Source organism: Etheostoma spectabile, chromosome 20, assembly GCF_008692095.1.
Source record: "Etheostoma spectabile isolate EspeVRDwgs_2016 chromosome 20, UIUC_Espe_1.0, whole genome shotgun sequence".
Taxonomy (NCBI): Eukaryota; Metazoa; Chordata; class Actinopteri; order Perciformes; family Percidae; genus Etheostoma; species Etheostoma spectabile.
Window position 1 is genome coordinate 6,475,138 of NC_045752.1, and position 10,794 is coordinate 6,485,931.

Genomic DNA, 10,794 nt, shown 5'->3' on the forward strand with positions numbered 1-10,794 from the left:
TGTTGAAATGTGTTTAGAACGAATGCTCCTAAAACCAACCTGGTAACGATCAATCCAGTTGATGTACTGATTCAGGTCAATGGCGGCGCCTTTGTTGAAGGATGTGACCTCTGTGACAGACTCCGCCAACAGCTTGGCCAGCGTCACCCTCATCTCTTTCTCCACCAGCGTCAGCCACTCGTTGATCTTGGGGTGCTCTGTGATGGAGACTGGTGTCTTGTAGTGTATCTCCTCACCCTCGCGGGAAGAGATTCCCAGCACCACAGTGTTGTCCTCGTTGAGCAAGATGCTGGAAACACCTGCAAACATCTTCTTGAAGTGCTTCTGCAGTTTGGCCACATTCTTACTGTTGCCAATGATTTCGAGCAGGTCCTCATCTCCCACAAAGTAAAACCTGGAAACAAAAAGAATGAGATTGATCAATTAAAAGATAGTTAATTAATAAATGTATTGATCAGTGAAAGGATTTCTGAATATTCAACAAAGCCATAAACGTATAAGCTATGTGTTTTGTGTGCACATATAAAACCCATTTAATCATCTTACCTTGGAAATGAGGATCTCTCTCTCTCCAAGTATTCTCCAAGGGCTTTCTGGATTTTTCCCAGAAGGTCAGCGAGTCGCTCCAGAGACCTCTGCACTCCCTGTATGTTCAGCACATCCATCACTAAAGGAGACTTTGTCACCTTCTTCATCAGGGCCAAGAACTCTGTGCTGATACTGTGGAAAAAAAACAGAGACATATTAGTAAGTGTTTATTTATTCATAAATAAATTCAGGTCTGATAAAATAGAGTGGAAAAATAAGGGTCCTTCATTTACCTCTGGAATCTCTGGGTTTCTACAGGCAGCAGATGTTTGATGTCAGCACTGCCAGTGAAGATGCCTTCCAGATAGACCCAACGACGTTGAACGTCAATCCAAACATCAAACAGAGCCATGATGCGATTCAGCTTATCCTCCCAGCTCAGAGCATCTTCCTCAAACACCTTGGAGAAAAAAAAAAAAAAAAAAAAAAAAAAAGAAGAAGAGGAGGAGCAAGGTGTTGATGATGTCAAAACTTAAATATTATTAAAGTCTTAGTGACGCAACATGTAACTGGGTTTACCTTGTAGTATGGAGACAATTTCATGGCAGACACACTGTTGATATGTTCTTTGACCTTGTTGAAGAGGTCATCCCAGCCTCTAATTAGACGACACTTGTTCTGGTAGTTCACCAGGTCGAGCTCATACGAGTTCCACACTTCACGAATCTGAGGGCCAAAAACACAGAATTGTTATTAGAAGGTCTACAAACCACAGTAATTTACAATCATTTGGATTTGAATCTTTAATTAGTGGCCTCCTATGAGCATCACAACTACATTGCATCATCTCTTAAAGGCCCTCTCTTTTCACCTGTTTGAGGAACTCCTCCAAAGCCATCTCTCCCTGGGCTACGAGGAGGACATCCTTCACCACCATCTCGTTCCTCTGCAGATCCACATCCCAGATCTGTCCCAGGGTCAGCTCTGACGGGACCCAGTTTACATGCAAACGCTTCATCAGTTGCTTCCAGTGGCGGTCCTTCAGAGCCTCTGATTTCAGCTCAATCACCAACATGTTAACCTGGTGGGAGAAAGGAATAGGTAGAGCAATTAATAACCCATTTTTAAGTTTTATTCTGAGTCAAAATGGCTGCTGAGTTGAAAATATCTGCCTGACCTTCAAGTATCCTTTAAGCAGCCTCTGGACAAACTCATAGGAAGCATACTGTCTCAGTCTTGCTTGGAAGTTCTTCAGCTGGTTCAGAAGACCATCCAGACTCTGGCGAAGCTACAAACACACGACACCAACAAAAGAATAGTTATACACTAAGAATTATTTAAATTAACCGTAGCGATTGAATTATTATAGTGGATTTGTTACCTTGCGAGGCTGTACAGACACCCACGGCTGCTCTTTCATCTGGTCAATCTGCTCCCAGACCTTTGACAGCTCAGACCAAACCTCCTTCAGGTCATGCAGCTCCTCTAGTGCCACCTACAAGTTTCCACAAAGACAGAAATTAGTCCAAAGAAAGCTGTAACTTCTGCATAGTGGGTTAAAACAAATTACTCCAATTTCAAATGAGTGTCTGCTAGATGTTTGTGAGATACTTGTTGTCTTTTACTTGGTGATTTAAAAATGCTTTTATGTGAATGTTTGCTGGCATTACCTGCACCCTCTCTTCACTGCCACTGAGTAGGCCAGTGTCAGTGAGCTCCAGAGCTTCTTTTGCTCGGGCACACTTCTCTCTTTCAACCTTCAGACGGCCAAAGTTGCCTTCATAGATAGTCAGAGACTGAAGAGCCTCCTCTGGACGCAGGTTACCCTGTTGAAACACATTATCCATTCATCAATAAAGCCAATTTTTTTTAAATATTTTATTATTTTTTAATTTATAGTTTAAAAAAAGATTTGATAAGGTTATTTCAGTCACAACAGCAAATGCTTCAACTGCGAATGGTATTCTAATTTAACAATCCATCTAGGGGTGACTGTACTGTATTTCAAATTTAATTTCAATTAATTTCTCTTACAGCAACTGGTTTGGTCTTCTCCCAGTCATTGAGCAAGTCAGTGGTGCGGTTTTCCACAGCTTTGTCCTCCTGGACAATCTTCATCTGCAGGTTGGCCACCTGCTGCTGGATAGCGGTATCCTTGCGCTTCATTATGTCACTGAAGGCCCCCCATTCACCTTCGATGTTGTCAATGTAGAGCCAAGATGGAGGGAACTGGAATCTCTGCTTCTCCAGCAAACGCTGTCCATTACGGAACAACTATGGGTGAAAGGAGGGAGAATCTGATTAGAACCCTAAACTATTTTTAATGAAGCATGGAGTGATGCAAAAGAATGAAGAAAAAAAATAATCGAATAAATCAATTACTGTTTTAGAGTACTTACATCTACATTTTTCTCAAACTGTTTGATCTTGCGCTTCAGCGTCTGGACATATGTTATGAAGTTGACAGCATCTGAAGTGCTTGCCGTGTCCACAGAATGTTGCTCCAGTTCTTGACGGGACTATTGTGGAAACAAAAAGAAAAGTAATAGGAGACATTTTTTTTTCTTTTTTTTTAAAATCCTGTTCATAGAATAATCTTCCGATAAGTTGCTCTTGGAAATAAACGTTACTAAACTGGTCAAAGGAACAATTTTTCAATCATATTATGTGTTACCTTGGAGATCTGGGAATGGAAGTCCTGCATGTTTTGGCCAAGCATCTGGCCAAACTTGCTGAGCACTTCTTTGTGCCAGGAGTCGTACTTCAAGTTCACCTTGGACTGGACCTGTTGTCAGGGACAAATACGAACATTTGATAATAACACAAATACATACAAAAGGAAATTCATTGTAGAAGATGGAGCAGTAGCATGTACATTACAAAACAAAAAAATATGCATTGTAATGAAACTAATTTGCACAAATAAGGGGGTTTAAGTAAAAGATTTCACACGTTGTGCCTTACAATAATGTTTAAAAAAGAAAAGAAAATATTTTATCTAAAATGTCTCGTTTTGATGATAATTACATGTAATCTCTTAACATGAACACCTGGAACTCTCAATAATTATTACCTTGCCATAGTCGATAACCACAGGTCCAAACTCTTTCCGTGTCTCTGCATTGTCAAAGGTTCCACGTGCTTTGCGGATCTGAACCAACAAGGCCTGCCACTTGGTGAGGTCTTCACCCAGACGGTTGTAGATGTTCTCGGCTTGCATGTCCCACAAGCACTGGTACTGCAGCCACACCTGCACAGGGGCGACAAAGAAAAGAGATGGATACTCAATCTAATATTCATGAAAGTGTATTTTATGCATGTTTATGATATAAAAACATGACGAAGATGTACAAAAGAATACCGTAGTTTGGCATTTAATTTCTTTCAATTTGGTCCTCAAACAAAGTATTTCTATCAGAAGTAAACCTAAGATATGATAACACAATGTAGAGGACTCTTACCTTGACATACTGCTCCACCTCACTGACAATGTCTTCAACTGCATTGTAGGCCTCCTCTAAGCCTGCAGGGCCATCTGGCATCCTGGTCAGGGCATTTCTGTAGAATTTCTCTTCCTCTGACAGTTCATAATGGACTCCCACCTGGTGAGGAAGGACAGATTTATTTAGATCAAGGCAACAGCACAAGTGCAATAAAACAACATAAATTATTCTCTCAATGCATCATATTTGAACTAAAATAAAACGGAGCTTATTTTATGTTAGGTAGATACAGACATTCAGACATCCATTCTCATGACTTTCTGCAGTAGAAATTAAAGTCCTACTACTCAAACTGTTCAAACATCCTTTACCTGGTATCGCTGGCTCTGAATCCTGGGTAGAGAAAGGACAACCATCTTCCAGGCAAACATCTCCTGGTAGAGCTTGTAGCGACAGTCTTCAATCGGTGGGTTCAGGTAGATCACCTGGTTAGTAATCCTCAGCTCATGGACAACATTCTGGGAAAAGAACAGAACAGTTTGTTGTTCTGCTGTGTCCAGAAATACAAGGTTTCCCAGGGTTTTATAAGAAATATTTAATCATTAAATCAAAACATGGCATAAGTCAATTACTACAGTGACCATTAATACCTTGATCCTGGGCTCCCCTCCAGGTTTGTGGCTCACTTGTGGAGCCTCTGTGTCCATGTCCACATCGGCTTTGTCCTCTACCTGGCCACGGAGCACCTGGGTCCAGGCTTTAAGGCCAGCCTGCAGACGCACTCCCAGGATACGTTCAATCTATGAAACATAACAAAAAAAATACAATTTGAAAACCATTCAGACCAACCTTATGTCACAAGAAACAAAAAGTTAACCCTAATGTTGTCCTTGAGTCAAATTTGACCCATTTTTAAAAACAGTTTATATATCCGAAATTTAGGATGGTTCCCTACAATGCTCTTCACAAGTAAAATGAATGATCAGCTCACTGTTTACATAGAATTTGAGTGTTTAATTTGATTTTATGGCTTTTGAAAAAGAAAAAAGAAATCTAAAAGAACATTAAAAAGAAAGTGACAAAAAAACCTTAAATAATGTGCAGGGGGAAAAAAAACATAAAAAAGTGCAGAAAAATTCAATTAAACATTAGAAAAGAGGCAAAACTTTGTTCTAAAAAGATGACCAAAACATTCAAACTAAGTTTTAATTTTGAATTATGAACCAGAAAAACAAAACGTTGCATGCACGACAGGAAGACAACACAAGGGTTAAAATGTTCAGGGTATTTCCATTTGGACTCAACCAGCCACAATCCAACTGAACATATAGAACAAATAATCCTTGTATTGTTTTTTGGTGCCAACCTCGATGTCGAGCTTGTTGACCCAGATGGGCAGGTTGGAATAGGAGTGGAGATTGAGGTCGTCAACAGCCTTCTGGACTCGGTTGAGGATGTCAGAGAAGGTCTTGTTCTCGAACATGCAGGTCTCCAAAGAGCGAACCTCAAGATCTATTTTCTCCTCAATCAGTAAGAGGTCATCCACCTGGAAACAACATACAACAAAAACATTAGAATATTGACTATAAGGGGACAATTAAACAAAAGCACTTGTTTCATTCTAAAATGACACTAAGGAGAGTCTGTACTTATGTATTTTATAGTGACACACTGACCTTTTCCTGGAAGTTAAAGACTGTCTCAGCCAGCCTCTGAACATAGGGATCCAGCTTGTAGGACTCCCAGACCAGAGTGATGCCTTCCGTAACGAGAGCCTGAACTTCTTTCTTAAGCCCAGCCACCAGCAGGGAGATGGAGGACCTCTCCTCCACCTTCTCACACGTGCGCTCGTAGGTGCGCACACTCTCGATCAAAGAAATGGCAAATGGGTACAGCTGGTTAGCTTGGTGGGCTTTGTTGACGATGGCCAAAGGAACACGGAAGCTTAACCACTTGAGGTTGCGGACCTCTTTGGACAAGGTGATGATCTCTGGGAGGAAGTTGACCTTAAGCTTGAGCATGTTTCCGGTACGTCCACGGGCACGAGTACTCTCAATTGTGAAGATGCGGCCAGACACACCAAGGTTACGCTGCTGCACCTGATTTACAACAGAAAGGAGTAACAAATATTAAAAAAAACACTATAAAAAAAAAAGAAAAAAGAAAAAAGAGAGTTGACAAAACAATGAGAACATGCATGTTGAGAGGCAAAAACTGGAAAATTTTTAAAATATTGGATGAAAAGTGCTACAAAACATCAATGTCTATATTTAGATTCATACCTTGCGAGCCCAGTCATCAAATATCTCTTGAGTATTGAGTTTCGCCCTGAAGCTATCTCCATCCTGCTTCAGCTTCAGCCCCTCTACATGGTTCTCCCAGCCTTTTCCCAGAACATCCTCCACTCTCTTCATATATGCAGTCAGCTGACGGTCGATCTGCTTTGCCCAGATGATGGAGCCAGACACAGGTGGCAGGTCTCGGACATGGCTCATCTTACAGGCCTGGCTCTGAGGGTACTGTACTTTAAACTTGTCATGCAGTGACTCAATGTCATCTTTCACACGCTGGATGAGCTGCGTCTGGTACTCCCGAATGGCACCGCGGATGTGGGGACGCACAAAGAGAGCATTGAAGCGGGAGAAGATGCGGAACATTTCGTTGGCGTTTTTGGCGGTTCCCAGCTGATCACGCAGCCGGGCAGTGATACGGGTCTCCACGCGGTCGATGCGTTCATCGTAACGCTTCATGGCAGCTTCCCAGGCTTCCATGCCTTCCTTAGACACATCCAGACCATCGACCTCTTTGACATTTTCATATGCCAAGTTGACCTCCTCGATAGCATTGGCATCAGCAGCATCAAAGAGAACTCCAGCTACCTTCAGATCTTGAGGCTCAACTGTCTCTCCAGGGGCGTGTTGTGGCACAGCAGAAACCTGGCAACAAAAAGTAAAAAAAATGAAAAAAAATTCTCAATCAAGTTTGGACAAAACTAGATAATTCCATTTTATCGGGATCTACAGAAAAACAACATTATACGGATCATGAAGTCAATAATGGCAAGACATGCTTGCCAGTTTAAGCATGTCCATTACAGATGCTGATGGTACTTCACCTGAGGCCTCAGCACACGGACAATTACAGCCCTCAACTGCTCATGCTGTCTTCTGAAACGTCTCATGTGATCCAGACGTGATTGGAGCTTCCTGTGAGCTGGGCTCAAGCGCCACACCATCTTCAAGTTCTCCTCTCTCTTTCTCTTCACAATGTCCCTCAAAAGCACCTGCAGTTTCTCATACTCATCCTCCCAGGTCTGGAACACCTCAAAGCATGCCACCATCACCTGCAAATCGATGTTAAAAGGACATTTAGGAAGATGTATCATTTTTTGTGTGTACTAAGACACCAGGCAGTGTAGCTTGTTTAAGACAGACAGAAGCTAATGGGCCTCTTAATAAAACACACTTCTTAGGGATTAATAAAGGGTTGATTTTAGTTTATTCTAGAGACCAAACCACACCAACCTTTTCAAATTCCTCATAGGCAACATGCATGAGCTTCCTGGTGCCCAACACCTTAAGGAGCTGGGAGCTCAAGTCCCTGGAGATGGCCTCTACAAGACGAAGAGCTCTCTGGATTGGGTACTTGGTGTTCCTAATCTTTTTCAAGTGAGTGAATATAGCCATCAGGGCCTGGCGGATCTTATCAAGCTCCGAAGCAGAGAGCAGGTCATTGAGAGGGAAGTCCTTCATCAGAGGATTGTAGTCATTGACTGTTTCTACAGCCTGTTTTAGACCTGTGAGAAGCAGAAAGGATAAACAATTAATCATACTGTAAAACTATACTGTCAGAAAAGGCAGCAGACATGAACCAAGACTAGGGTTGCATTTTTCCAATACCGCTACTTTTTAAGCAATGCCTAAACCGATTCTGTGTATATGCGTATATATATGTCCGCTGTTGGAATCCTCTATAGTGAAATATAGTCACACTTTACACCGTTTAGCTGTCAGCATTTTAACTGTGTTTAATCCAGGGGCTAGCTAAAGGTAGGCTAACGGTACCGGCTGCCGGCTACCGGTGCCGTATTAGCACCGGATCTCGATACCAAACCTAAACAAGACCAGGAAAATTTTGTTTTGACGGAATGTCACTCACCAGTGTCGGTGTCAAAGCTGACAGTAGCATGGAAACGTTTGCCGTGTTTAAGTATATCCAGTGTGAGAAGAACCTCAGGGCTCTCTCTCTTCTCCTGGATCCTGTTGAGGGCTCTCTCCAGATTCAGCCAGAAACTGATCTCTTGCAAGGCTGTACCAGAAGCTGGGTCACGATCAAGCTTTGTCACCTGATAAAGGTTGGGTGGAGGAGAAAAAATAAACCCAGTGGTGAGTACAAAAAACAACTTTCCATATGCTTGTTATGAAATTCAAAAAAACAAATACGGGAAAACCTTTTACCTTTTGGATCTCCCTAATCCAGCGGTTGACTCCAGATTGCAGCTGGTTAAGGAAGGTTGGGTCCTCAACTTTGTCGCCAAAGTCTGTGACCTTGGGCTTCTCCCCACGCTCATAGCACTGCTTGGCGATGTTTGTGATGATGGGGTGGATGAGCAGGCTGATCTCAGGAATCTCAATGTTCTGCTGCAGGTGGAGAAGGCCCATCTCCAGCTCAGCAATCTTTTTCTCCACTGATGGAGCCATCTTATCCCCATCTCTAGAAGGTTAGGACAGAGATGATATTGCAGGTGAATTCTCCCATCAAAGTTACATTATGTCTCTATGCAGAGTTAATGATCCAGTTCACTTGATAAAAGGTTTTAATCTAAATACAAGACACATTTTGGGGATTACCTGTCTGCCTTGCCAGACTCGCGGATGTAGGACTTGAAGAAAGGAGCGACAGCATTGCTGATGAAAGAATGGAGTGTCTCGTAGGGAGAGTCCTCACTCAAGGTCAGAACTCGAACTTGGGTTGATATGGGCTTGTCTGCATCAATGACGATTGCCCTCTTGATGAAAGCCAAGCTGCAGGGAAGAACATTCAGTTAAGAATTAACAGAACTAAATAAAAAAATATATATATAGAAAGGGAGACTGTGTATGGCTGAAAAGAAGACATCTGTTCAGTGCATTAGATGGATCCTTTACCTGTTGGACTTTATCCCGTAGTGTATGTCAGTGCTGATATTATAAGTAATGCATTCCTTCTCCTCCTCTCCTTCATCCCCAACATCCTCTGTGTGAAGAATAAATAAAAATGTGACTTATCTGAACAAGTTATAAAATAATGAAGTATTGTTCATATTCAAGCAGTAAGGACTGATTGCTCAAGGCCAACAAAATGTATCTGCTGCTATTGATGGGGGGAAAAAAATACATCTTTTGGATGCAAGACAGGAGTTAATACAATGAATCATGTCACAGTAGGTTGACAATCTGACATCCATCTATGTCCCCACCCTTCTTTGTTGTGAGGTCATGGCATGTAGGAAAAGAAACAGCTCCTTCTGCATAGCTGCATCAGTATTTTCAGTGCAAGAAAATGGATAGAATCAAAAACCTGCAGGCTTAGACTCAGTGACTCCATGGGCAGTATCAAGGGATCAATGTTCAGCACTCATAAAACATAGGGAAGGGCAAGCGGCTCTGAAGCTCAGGATTACATTAATTCGAAAGGAAAAGACTGAAGATAATGTGTTCATTGACACAAGCGGTTTCACGTGATATAACCCCAAGAAGGAGCCTACAACATGACTTGCAGTTTTTACAAAGAGTTCGTTCTCTTTGAATTTTCAATGATGTTGTTTTTTTTTTAATTTGGGCTTGTGTTGTTATTAGCACTGTGGCACAGTCATTTGTCAACAAGTAACTTGCATTAAATATGAATTAACTGTTTTGCTTAAAATGAAAGCAAACATTTGGGCACCTTCACTGGAGTGTGTTGTTATTGGTTCGGTTATCTCTTGCCCACCTATTGTGGCAAAGTTGCCCTAAAATTTAACAATGTGATGGATTGAGGAAAAAAAACTAGGTTAACATTGCCGTTAAATAGGCTAATACTCACTCTCATACAAAGCGAAGTAAGCTAACACTGGGTTTAAAGCCATTTTGTTGGAGACGAAATGAACAGCTAACGCAGACTCATTGCGTTTCGTTAGCACTGTATAAATAGCAACAGTCCTGTTTTTCAAACCATGTTAGCTAGCCAGCTGACCACTTATTGCTTAATGTACCTTTGAGTGCACTTCTCTCTACCAGGATGGTGTGCACTTGGGGATCGGCCAGAAATTTCTTCATCTGCTCCACTGCGCTCTTCTCTTCCAGGGCGGTTTCCAGTGCGGCCGGGGCATCGCCGCCATCTTCCAAGAGCAGCGGTACCAATTTCCTCATGTGCTTCTGCAGCACCGATGTATCAGCGACCGTTTGAACGGCCGACACCTCCATGGTGCCGGAGTTTTCCTCCGTCCCCCCACCGTCAGACATACTTTGAAGCGGTCAAAAACGACCGGTGGCGTTGTGAAAGTGAACAAAGAAACGAGGCTGACGTTACGTCGCTGGCTGCAGTGTCTACCGAGCTGCTCAGAGACTGACTGCTGCTGTCAAAACGCCGCATCAGTGGACGTCAGGTTTATTTGTGCAAAGGATTGTGGTACTTGTCGTTTAAGAGGTTGCGCAAATCAATGAACAAGAAATGCTATAAACTACAATACCCACAATGCAATCGAGTGAATTTTGTTTTCTCTCTTCTTGTTTTAACCATAGACCGTGTATGACGGATAGGGGGAGAAAGGGAGTTGCCTCCAATGACGCAGCTATAATGATCT

General features: G+C 42.3%; 1 protein-coding gene across 2 annotated transcripts in view; it reads right to left on the reverse strand.

Annotated features, from left to right (window-relative positions):
• dync1h1 (dynein, cytoplasmic 1, heavy chain 1) overlaps nt 1-10,453 on the reverse strand; it is a 29,183-nt gene extending 18,730 nt beyond the window's left edge. For both annotated transcript variants that reach the window (XM_032500955.1, XM_032500956.1), the window contains exons 1-25: nt 10,204-10,453; nt 9,119-9,206; nt 8,822-8,995; nt 8,429-8,684; nt 8,130-8,316; nt 7,496-7,767; nt 7,087-7,314; nt 6,254-6,907; nt 5,648-6,070; nt 5,338-5,517; nt 4,622-4,771; nt 4,343-4,489; nt 3,990-4,130; nt 3,602-3,778; nt 3,203-3,313; nt 2,928-3,047; nt 2,563-2,802; nt 2,199-2,354; nt 1,910-2,023; nt 1,706-1,816; nt 1,400-1,609; nt 1,108-1,254; nt 822-988; nt 547-720; nt 40-394 (exon numbers count right to left, since the gene is read on the reverse strand). In XM_032500955.1, the coding sequence (XP_032356846.1) occupies nt 40-394; nt 547-720; nt 822-988; nt 1,108-1,254; nt 1,400-1,609; nt 1,706-1,816; nt 1,910-2,023; nt 2,199-2,354; nt 2,563-2,802; nt 2,928-3,047; nt 3,203-3,313; nt 3,602-3,778; nt 3,990-4,130; nt 4,343-4,489; nt 4,622-4,771; nt 5,338-5,517; nt 5,648-6,070; nt 6,254-6,907; nt 7,087-7,314; nt 7,496-7,767; nt 8,130-8,316; nt 8,429-8,684; nt 8,822-8,995; nt 9,119-9,206; nt 10,204-10,453 (5,232 nt within the window). The remainder of the gene's footprint in view (nt 1-39; nt 395-546; nt 721-821; nt 989-1,107; nt 1,255-1,399; nt 1,610-1,705; nt 1,817-1,909; nt 2,024-2,198; nt 2,355-2,562; nt 2,803-2,927; nt 3,048-3,202; nt 3,314-3,601; nt 3,779-3,989; nt 4,131-4,342; nt 4,490-4,621; nt 4,772-5,337; nt 5,518-5,647; nt 6,071-6,253; nt 6,908-7,086; nt 7,315-7,495; nt 7,768-8,129; nt 8,317-8,428; nt 8,685-8,821; nt 8,996-9,118; nt 9,207-10,203) is intronic.
• Nucleotides 10,454-10,794: the final 341 nt, after the last annotated feature.